At 43.2% G+C, this 17,430-nt stretch overlaps 1 protein-coding gene across 2 annotated transcripts in view; it reads right to left on the bottom strand.

Annotated features, from left to right (window-relative positions):
* The window catches only part of uts2r2 (urotensin-2 receptor 2), a 201,842-nt gene that overhangs the window by 124,614 nt on the left and 59,798 nt on the right, over positions 1 to 17,430 (bottom strand). For both annotated transcript variants that reach the window (XM_041217036.1, XM_041217037.1), the window contains exon 3: positions 6,654 to 6,729. In XM_041217036.1, the coding sequence (XP_041072970.1) occupies positions 6,654 to 6,729 (76 nt within the window). The remainder of the gene's footprint in view (positions 1 to 6,653; positions 6,730 to 17,430) is intronic.

Raw genomic sequence — 17,430 nt, 5'->3', positions numbered from 1 at the left:
AATGAGAAGGAGACAAAGAGAAATTAACCATATCCAAAGGCGGAACCAAGATAATTGCTTAAGTATCAACAGCATTCACACAGAACCTGACATTATTATACCCACATTTATCATATGTTGTTTATAAAAAAATACAACACACACTCCTTAAGGATTCTGACTTAGTCTTGCTGAAGCTAGAGTAAGCAGTCAAGATGATACGCTTGCCACTTCCTAATGATGATTGCTCTGCATGCCAGTTATTATCTGTACAAATTTCACAGGCACTGCTTGTAAAAGATTTTGTTATATCATTATTTTGATACATGAAGAATATTAACCAGGCTTCCCCGTGTTTCTTCATCCTCGGGTGGAACTTTCCGCTCCCGCCAGCTGCAGGAATCGTGGCATGGGAGCAAAAAAATCCGTTTCCTGACAGCAGAATAAACTGTTGGAATTTTGTTCTCCCAGCTTTCAAGACAGGTTAAAGGCTTCCCGGCAAACGATGTCGGGTAGTGCATCAGCATCTCATGCACACTCATGAAAAGGCCACCTCACCGAACTTAAGTTCTTCCTCCAAAATGAATTCCCTGCCAGCAAGAATTTAGAACGTTCAGTTTTACAACGATATATAAGTGATGTGCGCCTGGCGAGCGTCACTTCTTCCTCGACTTTGAGGTCCATAGATGTTGCTTTCTCCTTCTTGGGGGCCTCGCGTAACTTCACTCGTAGCAAACGCTACGTCAAGGCTGGACAAAAGAAGCAGGCGAAGGCTGGGGGATGGGGGGGTAGAAGGGTGGAGCGAAGGATGGGCAGGGGAGGCAGGCTTACGGAAGAAGGGTGGGGAGTGTCCAGGGAAAGCAGGGGTGGTGGGGGCAGGGGGCAGGGGGCAAGGGGGTGGGGGGAAAGAGTGCCCGTTGAAGTGGAGAAGAAATACCCGGGAAAGGGGTAGTGAAGTGTCTTAGAGAGCAAGGTCGGTGATGTCGATGGTGGGGTTCTGGGGGGAGTTCAGGGTACTGGTGACAGAGAGAGGCAATCACAGTTAGGGAGGGGAGTGGAATGCCATAGAGTGGCAGGTCCAGGGTGAGAGTCTGGTAGGTGAAAGTCTCATTGGGGGAGTCATGGAGAGGGTCAAGACAGATGGCTTGGGTAACAGGAGGGGGCAGGGTCAGAGTGAGCATGGGGACGGTAACAGCCGTCAGCTCGGAGGGGAGGAAAAGCATGTGGAGGTACATGTATCATTATAGGGTCCAGGGTGACAGGGGGAGGTTCAAGAGTGACAGAGGGGAGAGGAATGATGATATTGGGTGGGTCCATGTTGATGGGGGGGCATCATTGATGTGTGATGGGGGAGGGTAGAAATGAGGTGGACAAGTTTGAACAGTGACGCGCACCATTTTTCCATACTGATTTGACCACACAGTCAGTCAGTGATATCCCTCAAACTGGGTGGAGAGTCTTTTTGGGTGGGTGACGAAAGCGACACCCTAATAACTACGAGGTAACTGGATGTCAAAGATGTTCACTTGTGTTCCCCTCTCGATGGTGAAGCCGCATTGCAGCAGGTTTGATCCTGGCTCTTGGATCTCATAACATCAAGATTCCAGCAAGGTGTGGAGCTGCCACTCATTCTGTGCCATTTGCCATTAGCTGCAGTCAGAGGCAGGGATGAGGGGAGGGAGGGAGGTGGATGCCTCCAAGGAGCACGGCTGGTGGAGGGCAGCCAACTTGCAACTCCAAACCTCCACTCTCCTGGGTGAATGTTCATGGCTGACAAGGGATCATGTGGTTAGTCTTTCTATGCTGCCAAGACAATGGTCTCTCTATAGAGTTTTGGGGGTGGTGGAGACAAGCGGAAGAGTGTCCCCGTGAGGCTTCTTGCACGTGGCTCCCATTACCTGGTCAAAGAGCAATGTGTGAACAGGAGGAACAGCCATCTCTGGTCCTCCAGGATGTCCTTTACCTGGAAGGGGTGGAATGGGGATACCATGTCTAGATGGAGGTCAGGTGAAGGGCTTAGCACTTGCCTGCCGGCTTTCAGATGGAGGGAAACCTGTAAAGGACATGTTCACTAAATGTATCACTTCAATTTGTTCACTCATCCACTGAGGCGTCGATGATGCAGGCTGCAGGCAACCCTGCCTTGGTAATGGCTCTCACCCAGATGAGGAGAAGGAGGTTCCATTGCTGTTTGGCACAGGACCAGGAGGAGTAAGGGCCTGAGCAGCAAGAGGGAGCTGAACCTCTATAAGGTCAAGAGGCTGGCGAACATGGGCCACTGCAATGGCGAGCATTGGCCTGACCATAGATGTACCACTGGCAGTGTTCTTATGTAGAGATGAGAAAAATCAATGCTGGAGGTGCCTTCATATGTCCCAGAATGTGCTGGCTCACATCTGTGAGCTTCTCCAGTATGAGCTGTGGCGGAATAGTGCAGGGAGCTCCTGGCCTGCATTGAGTGACTATCTATTTAAATGTGGCACCAAGATCCTCGACCCCATGGGGCAATGGTGGGGTGTGCGACTTCCTGCCCACCCCACCACGACATTCGCTGAGCTCTTCGCTGATGCATAATTAATGAGCTGAAAAGCGGAAGATCATGCGCCTAGCGGGAATCACATTGACTTTTCCACCCACCACCGGACTTAGTCTCCAGAATGGAAAATTCCGCCCTCAAATTTGTATTAGAAGTAAAGGACATACGACAATATCCTGTAACACCCCCACATCAGGGAAAAGGGATGTATGACAAAATCCTATAAGAACCTGAAAATACCTCCAGCAGCTGGGATTTCACATCCCTTTCATTTGTCACAACTCCTCATGCTGCACTGGTATTAGTGGCTGCATACCAGCCAACTTCCATTCGCTTTGTTTGCGTAGATGGCTCCTGAAACCATATTTCTGCCTCTGGCTGACTCTCACTCCATAAAGTGCAGTAATTTAGTTCCTATGTGTAGGCACTTACTCCACAAATTACAGTGATTTATGCAGCACGAGTCAGCCAGTGGCAGAAACGCTGTCTCAGAAGCCACAATGTAAACGGAACAATCAGGGGTCAAAAAAGCAGGCTGTCTGTTCTAGTTGGCAACTACAGAGAAACAATGTAAGTGGAAATACAAGATCAGATCTTCATGTACAGTACATAGCTGTTACAGTCTCGATACTAAAATGTTATCAAGATAAAAGGAGATGATAAATTTAGATTATTAAAACCATTAAGCAAATACTCCGTAATTAGTCCTTACAATGGTTGAATACAGTCAGTATCAGTTTAAACTAAAAAGCAATTTGAGAGAGTGGACTAAAGAGAGCACAGTATATTTATAAAATTGGTTTGTTTGCAGTGCTACCCAAACCAAACTTCATATGCTTTGAAATATATGAAGTAACTAAAAGCATAACATGGGAGCTTTTATTGATGTTATGACACAATTTTAAGAACACTCTCAAAAGCCAAGTGTTAGAGCTTGATCATTAAAATGTTTCTGAAACAGAGTCAACTTATTTAGGTTTAAAAAGAAAATACATTTCCTTCATAACTGGAGAGTTATGTTTAAAATATAACCAAAAAAGACAAGCTCAGTAATAAGGCTGATGTGATTTCAGAAACTGGTGTCATTCAGAACACTCAGAAAACAAAAATTACAAACTTCACCAAATCCAGTTTTGAAAACAGCAAAATGATCTTTCAAGGATTAGCTCAATTTTCCTCATGAAGCATCAATCAGGATATGAGAACTAAACCCAGATTAATACTTCTGGATATTCCAGGGAAGCAGAACAAGACAACAAAGGTTCAGGACCTCATTAGTTAAATTTATGCAGGAAATGATCAATAAATGCTTGGAAATACGAAGACAGGACAACTGGCCTCATTAAAGAGACAACTGGAAATTGAAAGCATTCTGGACAGGCCTGAAGGATCTTCTTCATCCAAAACTGTAGCACCCAAAATTAATTTTTCATTTTCATTTTCATATCAAGTTTAAGACATTTAACAATGCATATTCTGGAAAATCAATCCCAAAACAGCAAGTATTTGGCGTACTTTATACTTCAGACCCACTCTTTATTCCTCCCTCCTCAAATATGCTCAAGGGTAATCACAAACAAATGTTATTCAAGGCTGAGATTCAATTCTAGCCTTTTGATGAAGGACCAATATTCTACCCCTACAACAAATAAAACCGCACTATAAATCCCATAAAGTAAGCAAACCTAATTCAAATCAGATTTCATAACTGTAGATGTTTTTTTTCCAATATTTAAGACTTTTAATACAGGCACTCGAACCTGTTTTCAATTAATACATAATGTAGACTAACTCCCATGCGGTACTATGAAAACTTGCTCTGCCTTGGCTTTTGAAAGAGAGTAGTACGATCCTCAAACAATACAACATAAAAGTTAGAAACATAGCACAGGGGCAGTGGGACCTGCGTGGTAATTTTAATAGGAAAACCCTAAATTCCTAAAATAAATAAATAAATACAAAAGTTACTACTGCTGGAATATACTCTACTGATGCTACTTGTAATTTGTTCTCCTGTTCCAAGGGCCTAGTGAAAAAAAAGGCAAGTGTAATCTGACATCAGCCACATTTGTTCAAATGCTAACCTTTTGATGACCTGTTCAATTTGCTTTTATTTTATAATCATACTATCTATTTAAACTTCCAGATTTTTCACTGGCCTTTAAAAGGAGAGTAGTTAAGTATGGATGTGCACTCATCTTTCATTGTACCCCTAACCTCAGATAACAGAGGTGAAAAGCAGAATAAGTACAGGCAACTGTTCCTCATGTTCATGTATTTAGTATTGGCAGAGACTTTAGGAGGAAAACAAATGTAGAACAATTATATACCTGATTCTAGAACTCTTCAAATTCCTAAAAATGGATCCCGATTAGGTAGGAAGAGGATAGCATGCTTAACATTCCAAGGAAACAAAATTGAATCAGGGATGGGAACTCAACTAAATTAACATAAGCAAAATAAGTCTAATGAAGCAAATAATGGCACTAAAGAGCGACACATCCCCAGACTAGATGGTTTACATCCCTGGGTCTTAAAGAAAGTAGGCGAGAAAATTACAAATGCCTTAACTGTAATCTTCCAAAGTTCTCTTGATTTGGGCACTGTTACTTTGGATCGGAAGATTGCACAATTGCACATGTCACTCTGCTATTTAAGAAAGGTGAGAGAGGGAAATCAGGGAATTATAGACCAGTTATCCATCTGTTGTCAGAAAATTGCTAGAGCTTAAAATTAAGCATAGAGTGATTAAAGACCTTGAATGTTTTTCAGCTAATCAGAAGGAGCCAGAATGGATTTGTAATGCCTGATGAACATGCTCAAATCTTTTTGGAGAGGTGGCTAAAGTAGTGGGCAGGAGATTGTCTATGGATATTGATTATAAGGGATGTGATAAAGTCCCTCATAAAAGACTGTTCATTAAAGTTGAAGCTCATGGAATTGAAGGTAAACTATTGACCTGGATAGGAAATTGAATGAGCAGAAGATGACAGCAAGGAGGGATAATAGGAAGGTGCTGTAATTGGCAGAGAGTGGCTCGTGTCCCACAAGCATGTGTTGGGGCCTCAACTATTCACCGTTTTTATTCATTATCTACATGATGGGATAGAAAGCCGGATATACAGGTTTGTCAATGACATAAAAACATGCATTATTGATAGCAGCATATATGGAAGCACAAAAAAAATTGAATAAATTCAGCGAATGGGCAAAACTATAGCAAATGAATTTCAACGTAGCAAATATGATGTCATCCATCTGGGAACTAAAAAGGACTGAACAGGGCGTTTTTTAAATGGTCAAAAATGAGAAACAGTGGAGGTCCAAAGATACTTGGAGGGGTCCATGCAGAGATATCACTAAAATGTCATGAAAAGGTATGGAAGATATGAAATGCTAGCCTTTATATCGAGAAGACTAGAATACAAAGGGGTAAAAGTTACGCTACAGCTATACAAAACCCTGGTTAGACCATACCTGAGATAGTGTGAGCAGTTCTGAGCACCATGCTTTAGGAAGAATATAATGCCCTCGGGTGGACTGCAGCATAGATTAACCAGAATGATACCTGGACTCCAAGAGTTAAGTTACAATGAGAGATTACACAAACCATTGTTGTGTTCCCTCAAAATTAGTAAGGGGTGATTTGATTGAAGTTTTAAAGATGCTAAGGGGAGCTGACAAGGTAGCTTGAGGGAAAGTAGGTTGAGGAGTCTAGGACAAGGGGCATAATCTATAAATTGAGCTAGGCCTTTCAGGAGTGAGGTTAGAAAACACTTCTACACAGAAAGGGTGGTTAAAATTGTTAATTTAAAATCTGAGCCTGATAGATTATGTTAATCAAAGGTATTAAGGGATATGGGAAAAGGTGAGCATTTTCAGTTCGGTCACAGATCAGCCATGATCTCACTGAATGGTGGAACAGGTTTGAGGGGTTAAATGGCTTCCTCCTGTTCCAATGCAGGCCATCCATATTTAAATGGTCTAAATTTCTTACCTCTGTTTCTTGCCCCCTTTAAAACTACTTATAAATATTCCTGTTTACTAGGTACTTTATATACTGTACCAAACTTTATAACCTCAAAATTTTCCCATTATATATAAGTTATCAGCGATTTTTAAAATTGAAATGCAATACCGTAACATCCTCTCTGCTTCTTCTCGAGTTACCACTGTATCTTTCACTGCCCTTCCACACTTTGTTGGAGTACAACCTATGAAAAATAAAAAGGCATGCAGTCAAAACAGAAGATTTCAAATCAAAATGGTTTAAGTGGCAGATTGTACAGGATTAACAATAATTTTCTTAGTTTCATAATATAATTACAACAAAAACTCTAAACTGCTTGTATTCTCCACATTGGAATAAGATATGTGAGTGCTAACTGATTAGTTTAGAGGATTTTGTCATTGAAGTTAAAGCATCACTGCTTTAATACTTGTTCGCATTTCACAAGAGAAATCAATGAGGTTGGAGTTTGTCATCACTCAGTTACATCACGTGCAAAGTATGACTGATCAGTCCTGATGACAACCAGACATTCTAAACTCCAACCAATCAGACATTATTTGCAGCCATTGTTGGTTGCACACTAACTTGAGGCAGAAACGTTTGAAGATGAACAGTTAGTTTCTGAGAGATGTGTCTACAAGTTTGTGTCCTTAGTGCTAAGAGAAAAGTTACTTATAACAAACTGCCAAAATAAAGCTTTTAAATCCTTTTTACCATCCTCAAAGAAATGTTCTTGGAAAGGTTAGCTGTTCTCTTGTGTTATTGTTTACATTTTCCAATGTTATAGATTCTGGAAGTGATTTGGCATGTTCTATGGTATTTCCGCACCATATAAATTCAAGTTTCATTCTCCTTTCTCTGCACTCCCTATTGAATCAGGTTTGATCTTTCCACAAAGATAAAAGCAAAGTACTGCGGATGCTGGAAATCTGAAAAAAAAAAACAGAAAATGCTGGAAAATCTCAGCAGGTCCAGCAGCGTCTGTGGAGAGAGAAACAAAGTTAACGTTTCAAATCCATATGACTCTTCTTCAGAGCACTCTCCACAGATGCTGCCAGACCTGCTGAGCTTTTCCAGCATTTTCTGTTTTTATTTTACATAATTATTATTTGATCTCACCACTTCATGGTGATGGAAGATAAGGCAATGTTTCTGGTCATGAGATTACATATAGGGGAGATATACAAAGTTGTTGTTGCTGCTTGTGGCTCACAACACCTAATGAATGCCCAGAATTAGACTGCTAGCTCTAAGCTAAAATCTATCCAATTAGCTAGGTAGTTGTGCTACGTTACAGATTGGAGGGTAACCTCAATGTGAAGATGAAACTTACTTTCACAAGGATTATGCAGTGATCATTCGTATTAAAACAATTGGAGAGTTACATGTCTGCAACAGGTAGGGTGGTGAGGACAATGTCAAATAATTTACTCCCTTTTGTTGGCTCCTTCACCACCTGATGCAGGGACCAAGTCTGACAGCTATGTTACTAATAGGGTATAATTCCTCCTTTGATGAGAAACAATTGCATGTTGTTATTTCTCTAAATTATCAAAAAATCAAGTATTTGTCAGTCAATTTCTGTAATTTCATTAGCAGGTCATTAGCTGCATTCAGAAACAGCCATTCTCCCATAATTCATAAAAAAGGAAGATTGGCCCTTTGCTACATTCGAGAAAAAATCCATGAAGATACAAATAGCCTGACAGAGAAAAAAGCTACAGTTGAAGTTCATTATCTGATCTGCCCCGGTGGAATGGATTAGTGAATTTACTCTACTAATGTATAAATTACATTTGTAAGGGTGCCAAGTAAGTAAAATAGTATGCTGAAAATAGTGTGCTTAGGAGTTTCTTTAATCGCAACCTACTGAAGCTACATTTTCTGAAAAATCAACATTTCATCTTTAAAGGCCAATTGATGCTGTAATTGCTTTCATTGACTCACTCTTCAGTCCAGTCAAATTACTTTGAGTGCTGCTCAACCAACTCTCACCTTCTTACCAGAGTCCTTAGCAAATACACATCTATTTCAGCTGGTGCTATTGTCACATTTTTCAATTGAGGACTTGCTGTTCCGATGTGAAACTAATTCTGTGACAAAATGTGCTTATACAAATGTTGCTTTCTGATTTCCAAAAATATGTAAATAACAAATAACATGATGGTTCCCACTTACAAGAATGAGGGATTGATGACCTGCACTCGTGAAATGAAATGAAAGATAAATATAGTGTCCCATCATGAAGAATAAAGAACATAAACCAGGAATTCAATGGGGAAGAGTTCTTGAATTTTCCACTTACAGTGATATAAAGACCTTGTTTACAATTTCACTATAAATAGCCAACAACAGAGATCCTCAATATTAAAGACATGGCCCACTTTCAATAAGGGTAAACTTTTATTTAACTGCTTTCATTGCTACAGTTACCATATGCAAATTTGCCTCTATTTATTGGTTAATATCAGAGACTGGGCCAATTCGTTCAATTTTTGCATAATATCCGTTTGATTTTATATTTTGAAAGAAATATCTTCAATGATTCTGCTCACGGGAAATATCGGATTTTCTCTGTCAGCTCCTTATCCAGCCTCAAACTGGGGTAAGAAGCCTGCATTGTGGAAAACAGTCAATTACCTAAGAGTTTCCCTGAATTGGCCAATTAGAGGCCAGGGGGTAGTCTCACAATGCAAATAAGGCACCCTCTCTCAAACTTTTTCAAATTTACAAAATATGGTCTTTGTAGCCGGGTGTGGAGGGGAGGGGGGAGATCTTTAGCTGCTGTTGAACCCGGCCAAGCAAGAAGGGCCTCTAAGCCTGCCTGTGGGGACTTGGCCACCTCCAGGCAGCTGCACTGCCCTGCTGCCTCATGGGAACTGGAGGCTGGCTTGAAAATCCCAGATGGCCTCTTACAATAGGCCTCAATAAGCCTTTAATTAGTTCAGTTGGATACCTGGATAAAAACAAAAAAACTGCGGATGCTGGAAATCCAAAACAAAAACAGCATTACCTGGAAAAACTCAGCAGGTCTGGCAGCATCGGCGGAGAAGAAAAGAGTTGACGTTTCGTGTCCTCATGACCTTTCGACAGAACTTGAGTTCGAGTCCAGGAAAGAGCTGAAATATAAGCTGGTTTAAGGTGTGTGTGTGGGGGGGCGGAGAGATAGAGAGACAGAGAGGTGGAGGGGGTTGGTGTGGTTATAGGGACAAACAAGCAGTGACAGAAGCAGATCATCAAAACATGTCAACGACAATAGTACAATAGAACACATAGGTGTTAAAGTTGGTGATATTATCTAAACGAATGTGCTAATTAAGAATGGATGGTAGGGCACTCAAGGTATAGCTCTAGTGGGGTTTTTTTTATAATGGAAATAGGTGGGAAAAGGAAAATCTTTATAATTTATTGGAGAAAAAAAAAGGGGGAAACAGAAAGGGGGTGGGGATGGGGGAGGGAGCTCACGACCTAAAGTTGTTGAATTCAATATTCAGTCCGGAAGGCTGTAAAGTCCCTAGTCGGAAGATGAGGTATTGTTCCTCCAGTTTGCGTTGGGCTTCACTGGAACAATGCAGCAAGCCAAGGACAGACATGTGGGCAAGAGAGCAGGGTGGAGTGTTAAAATGGCGAGCGACAGGGAGGTTTGGGTCATTCTTGCGGACAGACCGCAGGTGTTCTGCAAAGCGGTCGCCCAGTTTATGTTTGGTCTCTCCAATGTCCACTCCTCCATCACCCCCTACTCCTCAACCCCCTCCTATGGCACAACCCCATGCCCACGCAAAAGAAGCAACACCTGCCCCTTCACTTCCTCTCTCCTCACCGTCCAAGGACCCAAACACTCCTTTCAAGTGAAGCAGCATTTCACTTGCATTTCCCCCAACTTAGTCTACTGCATTCGTTGCTCCCAATGTGGTCTCCTCTACATTGGAGAGACCAAACGTCGACTGGGCGACCGCTTTGCAGAATACCTGCGGTCTGTCCACAAGAATGACTTTAACACCTATGTGTTCTATTGTACTATTGTCGTTGACATCTTTTGATGATCTGCTTCTATCACTGCTTGTTTGTCCCTATAACCACACCAACCCCCTCCACCTCTCTGTCTCTCTATCTCTCCGCCCCCCCACACATACACCTTAAACCAGCTTATATTTCAGCTCTCAGGTAATTCTGTTTCAGTTGGATACCTGTTCCTTGCAGGCAGGTAGGGTGGTCACTTATGCTGTGCAGAGAGATGACATCATCATCATGGGTCTCCTATCCACAAGGCCACAACTGAAAAATGCACCAGAACCACCAGTGTTCATGTGTAAATCATTTCAATTATCTCCCATTATTATTATTATTAACATTACAAGAGGAAAAGAAATGTCATCCACCGATAGTAAATCTGAGCCTAGCCCGGGAAAAGTGCCGGTGCCACAGTTCTTTGCCAAGTTGTCAGTATTGATGGAGAGGCATAACGTGCAAGCTGTGAGTAAACAAGCCCTGCTCACTCATCACCATAGCAATAGGGCCTACTACGCATGATGAGCCTCAATCAGCGCTTTACTGGAACAGCTATCAGCTCCCCGCTTGCGCCCAGTTATAACGAACGTAAAGGCATCTGTGGTGTAAGGATGTTTGGGTTAATGAAGGCTTTATGTCTTGGTAAATGAATTCGTTGGACAGGCAAATTCTAACTGCATGCCTTCCTATGTTTTCTTCGTTGCAATCAATAACAGGGAGAGACTGATGTTTGAATAAACAGGATAGTTTATTGAGACATAGAGCAGAGCACCAGATCATATGTGCTCACTCAGAAATCTCCAGAGCTTGACTTACAGTTCTCAGTTGCCCGTGCCGTACAGTGATTTGTCAGTGCTGTCACATGGTTAGTCCACTTGCATTCTCTTAAAGGGACAAGATACCTCACTTTACCACATCCCTCCCCCTTTGCTTAAAAGGAAAGCCAACAATCTTACAACACATTAACTATTTACACAATAACTATTTACAGGTCAAGTCTCTCGGGAGGCTTTCTTGGACGTGTTGAGCATCTCAGTTCATCGTCCTCGGCTGGTTTTTCTAAGACCATCTCTTCAGGAGTCAGTTGTCCACTAGGTTCCTCAGTGGAAACTGGCCGGCTTGTTTCCCTGAACCCCTTAGGTCCCATAAGCCCTGCCAGTGCTTCTATGTGACTTGTCCTCTACGCAGTATACGAAATAAGGTAAATGAGCTTGTGGCGCAGATTGAAATTGGCAGATATGATGTGGTGGGCATCTGGGTATCGAGACTGGGAGCTAAATATCCAAGGATATACATCCTATCGAAAAGATAGGCAGGTTGGCAGAGGGAGTGGAGTTGCTTTGTTCGTAAGAAATGAAATTAAATTGATAGCAAGAAATGACGTAGGGTCAGATGATGCAGAATCTGTGTGGGTGGAGTTGAGGAACCGCAAAGGTAAAAAAACCATATTGGGAGTTATGTACAGGCCTCCGAACAGTAGTCATGATGTGGGGCACAAGATACACCAGGAGATAGAAAAGGTGTGTAAGAAAGGCAAGGTTACAGTGATCATGGGGGATTTCAATATGCAGGTAGACTGGGAAAATCAGGTTGGTAGTAGATCGCAAGAAAAAGAATTTGTAGAATGTCTACGAGATGCTTTTTAGAACAGCTTGTGGAGCCCAGTAGGGAACAGGCAATTCCAGATTTAGTGATGTGTAATGAGGCAGATTTGATAAGGGAGCTTAAGATGAAGGAACCCCTAGGAGGAAGTGACCATAATATGATAGAATTTAGCCTGCAATTTGAGAGGAAAAAGCTGGAATCAGATGTAATGGTATTACAGCTGAATAAAGGCAAGTACAGAGGCATGGGGGAGGAGCTGGCCAGAATTGACTGGGAGATGAGCCTTGCAGGAAAGACAGTGGAACAGCAATGGCAGGAGTTTCTGGGAGTAATTTGGGAGACACAGCAAAAATTCATCCCTAGGAAGAAGAAGCATACTAAAGGGAGGACAAGGCAACTATGGCTGACAGGGGAAGTCAGGGACAGCAAAAAAGTTAAAGAGAAAGCATACAATGCGGCGAAGAGCAGTGGGAAACCAGGGGATTGGGAAGCCTACAAAGACCAACAGAGGACAACTAAAAAAGAAATAAGGAGGGAGAAGATTAAATATGAGGGTAAACCAGCCAGTAATATAAAAGAAGATTGTAAGAGTTTTTTTAGATATATAAAGGGTAGGAGAGAGGCAAAAGTGGACATTGGGCCGCTGGAAAATGACGCTGGAGAAGTAGTAGTGGGGAACAAATAAATGGAGGAGGAACTGAATAGGTACTTTGCATCAGTCTTCATGGTGGAAGACACAAGTAACATCCCCAAAGTTCAAGACAGTCGGGGGGGCAGAGGTGAGTATGGTGGCCATTACCAAGGAGAAGGTGCTAGGAAAACTGAAACGTCTGAAGATGGATAAATCACCTGCGCCAGATGGATTATATCCCAGAGTTCTGAAGGAGAGAGCAGAAGAGATAGTGGAGGCGTTAGTGGTGATCTTTCAGGAATCACTGGAGTCAGGGAGGGTCCCAGAGGACTGGAAAATCGCTAATGTAACCCCCCTGTTTAAGAAGGGAGTGAGGCAAAAGACGGGAAATTACAGGCCAATTAGCTTGACCACGGTCGTTGGTAAGTTTTTAGAGTCCATTATTAAGGATGAGATTTCAGAATACTTGGAAGTGCATGATAAAATAGGGCAAAGTCAGCATGGTTTCATCAAGGGGAGATCATGCCTGACAAATCAGTTAGAATTCTTTGAGGAGGTTACAAGTAGGTTAGACAAAGGAGAGCCAATGGATGTTATCTACTTAGACTTCCGGAAGGCCTTTGACAAGGTGCCGCACAGGAGGCTGCTCAGTAAGATAAGAGCCCATGGTGTTAGAAGCAAGGTACAAGCATGGATGGAAGATTGGCTGTCTGGCAGGAGGCAGAGAGTGGGGATAAGGGGGTCCTTCTCAGGATGGCAGCCGGTGACTAGAGGAGTTCTGCAGGGGTCAGTGTTGGGACCACAACTTTTCACCTTATACATTAATGATCTAGATGAAGGAACTGAGGGCATCCTGGCTAAGTTTGCAGATGATACAAAGAAAGGTGGAGGGACAGGTAGTATTGAGGAGGTGGGGAGGCTGCAGAAGGATTTGGACAGGTTAGGAGAATGGGCAAAGAAGTGGCAGATGAAATACAACGTGGGGAAGTGTGAGGTCATGCACTTTTGTAGGAAGAATAGAGGCATGGACTATTTTCTAAATGGGGAGAGAATTCAGAAATCTGGAGTGCAAAGGGAATTGGGAGTCCTAGTCCAGGATTCTCTTAAGGTTAACTTGCAGGTTGAGTCAGTAGTTAGGAAGGCAAATGCAATATTGGCATTTATTTCGAGAGGACTAGAATATAAAAGCAGGGATGTGCTGCTGAGACTTTATAGTCTCTGTGGCAATGAATTCTATAGATTCACCACTTTCTGGCTAAAGAAATTTTTCCTTGTCTCTGTTCTAAATGGTCTTCCCTTTACTCTGAGGCTGTGCCCTTGGGTCCTAGTCTCTCCTACTAATGGAAACATCTTCTCCAGGTCCAATCTATCCAGGCCTTTCAGTATTCTGTAAGTTTCAATCAGATCCCCCCTCATCCTTCTAAACTCCATCGAGTATAGACCCAGAGTCCTCAAACGTTCCTCATACATTAAGCCTTTTATTCCTGGGATCGTGCTCGTGAACCTCTTCTGGACCCTCCCCAGGACCAGCACATCCTTCCTGAGATACGGGGCCCAAAATTGCTCACAATATTCTAAATGTGGTCTGACCAGAGCCTTCAGAAGGCTGTGGAGGCCAGGTCATTGAGTGTATTTAAGACCGGGATAGATAGGTTCTTGATTGGTAAGGGAATCAAAGGTTATGGGGAGAAGGTGGGAGAATGGGGTTGAGAAACTTATCAGCCATGATTGAATGGCGGAGCAGACTCGATGGGCTGAATGGCCTAATTTCTGCTCCTATGTCTTATGGTCTTACATGCGGCACAAACTCAAGCGTAGATGAAGACTAATTATTCGGCCGTTTACCGATATGTTACAGGAGAGGGGCCCAGTTACTGCACTCACCTCGCCTAATAGCCAATTGGGCCCATCTCCAAAATTCTTCATGAGGACCCCATCTCTCACCATGAAAGTTCTTTCGCGACCGTGATTATCGTGCCTGGTCTTCTGAACCTCTTGGCAATTCTCCACCCTCCCCTCTAAATTAGGCCGGATAAGGGTCAGGCAGGTTGGGAGACTTCTCTTCATTAATAATTCTGCAGGGGCAATGCTGGTCACCGTATATGGCATAGTCCAGTATGCAAACAAGAACCAGGATAATCTCATGCTGATGGAATCCCCTTCCACCTTTATCATCCCAGATTTAAAGGTTTGGACTGCCTGCTCAGCCATGACATTCGATGCTGGGTGGTAGAGTGAGGTTTTGAAATGGGTAATGCCGTTAAGGGTCATGAACCTGTGGAACTACCCACTGGTAAAAACGGTCCTGTTGTCAGACACAAGGATCTTCGACAATCCATGCACTGCAAAACTCTGCCACAAACAGTCAATGGTGGCAGCCGACGTGGGCAACTGGACTCAGACGTCCATCCATTTGGAGTGGGAGCTAATCATTAAGAGGATCATTGTGCCCAAGAAGAGTCCCTCGTAATCGAAGTAAAGGAGCACCAATGGCCACCCCAGCCATTCCCATGGGTGCAATGGAGCTAAGTGGGGGAGCTATTGCACCAGCTGGCATTAAGGACAACTTTTGACCAGGGTTTCTATATCAAAGTCCATGCCTGGCCACCACAAATGCTGCATACGAGCATCTTCATTCTGATAATGAGCGCTATGTGGCCTGGCTAATAATGGCCTTCACCCCCTCGGGGGCACAATAACCCTTGCTCCTCAAAGTAATATGCCATCCTGGCAGGAGAGTTCACATTTGCGATCAGGATAGGGCTTCATCTCCTCAGATTTAGTTCCACCCGACCAACCGTTCAAGACCTGCTCCCGGATGTTAGACAATAGTGGGTCCCGGCGTGCCCGCTCATAGATTTTTCTGGTCTAAACAGGGAGGAATCCAGAAAATTTAGCACTAAGACCAGTTCCTAGGGAATCCGTGCCTCCCCGTTATTAGCTGGCAGGGTAAGGTAGCTTAGTGCATCAGCATGTGCGATTTGACTACCCGAGCGGTGAACAAAAGTGTATTGGTAAGCAGCTAATATTAGTGCCTATCTCTGGATGCGAGTTGATGCCATAGGCGGTATTCGCTTTATCTTCTCCAAGTAATCCCAGGAGAGGCTTGTGGTCAGTTATAATATGGAAATGGTGACAGTGGAGATATTAACGAAACTTCTGGATGCCGAACACAATAGGTAGGCCCTTATTTTTCAATTTGGGAATATCGTCGCTCTACGTACTCGTCGCACTGACTGTGCGAGATGTATAACCAATGGGTCGTTCGGAGACATCTGTCATCTGATGTGAAAGGACAGCCCCTATTCCATAAAGGGACACATCACATGCTAAAATTAATTCCTTCTTGGGGTCAAAGTGAACCAGCAAGGCCAACGATCCTAACAATCTCTTCACTTATAGGAAGGCATCCTGGTGTGGGGCTTGCCAACTCCATTTCTGGTTCTTCTTAAGCAATCTGTGCAATGGGGCCAGCACAGTCAAGAGTTTGGGAGGAGTCGGCCGTAGTAGTTTACCATGCCTAAGAAGGTCTTAAGCTCTATGGTATTTCTCAAGGCAGGTGGACTTTTTCTTCCACAGGATGCAGGCCCTGCACATCAACCTTGTGGCCCAAGTAAACCACCTCCTTAACTTGGAACAGACACTTCTCTCATTCTAAACATACCCCCGCTTGTACGAAGTGTTTGAGCACCTCTCCTAGATGTGTTAAGTGTTCATCATTGGTTAGTCCCGTGACCATTACAGCATCCAAGCAAATGATAACATGGGACAATCCTTGGCACAAGTTTTCCATCGTTCTTTGGAAAATAGCATACGCCGAGGAGACCTCAAAGGGTAGACTTGTGTATTGATACAATCCTTGGTGTATATTAATGGTGACAAATTCCCTAGAGTCCTTTTCCAACTCTACCTGCTGGTAGGTATGGCTCATGTCTAATTTTGAGTATGTGGTGCCCCATGCCTAGTTCCAATACAATTCCTCAATCTTGGGTATCAGGTGTCTATCAAGTTTGCCCACCTGATTGACAGTAAGCTTATAATCACCGCATAAACACACGCTTTGGTCCGGCTTCAGTACAGGTACCATGGGTGCCGCCTACTCAGAAATTTGCACTGGTTGTAGGATGCCCAGTTTTTCCAGAATGTCCAGTTCGGTTTCAACTTTGTCCCATAGAGAATAAGGGACTGATCTGGCTCTTATAAATCTGGGGGCTGCAATTGGGTCCACATGGATCCTGGCCTGTAGCCCTCGAATCCTTCCTAACTTGTCATTGAAAACGGAAGCGTTCTTTTGCAACAATTCATGTAAGCCTTTCGCTATAATTTGAAATATTTTGGCCCACTCAGTTTAATATTTTCGAGCCAGTTGTGGCCTATTAAGCTGGGGCCCTCTCCAGCTGCCACTAACAAGGGCAACCTATCAGACTGATCTCCATACGTTGTCGAGACTTGACATAACCCTTTCAGTCTTATTTTTCGCCTGTGCATGTCTTCAGCTTTGTGTCCGGAACTTCTAACCTCCAAGGACAGGTTCCTTTACTCAGATACCTAAATGTATGCTCTCCAATGACAGACATTGACGCTCCCTTATCAACTTCCATTTTAATTGGTTGTCCATTAACTGTAATGACTGCTTGGATTGGCTCGGTTCTACCCACT

This window comes from Carcharodon carcharias, chromosome 22 (assembly GCF_017639515.1).
Source record: "Carcharodon carcharias isolate sCarCar2 chromosome 22, sCarCar2.pri, whole genome shotgun sequence".
Lineage (NCBI taxonomy): Eukaryota > Metazoa > Chordata > Chondrichthyes > Lamniformes > Lamnidae > Carcharodon > Carcharodon carcharias.
Note: the sequence above shows the minus strand (reverse complement) of the source record. Positions and strands in the feature narration are given on the sequence as shown.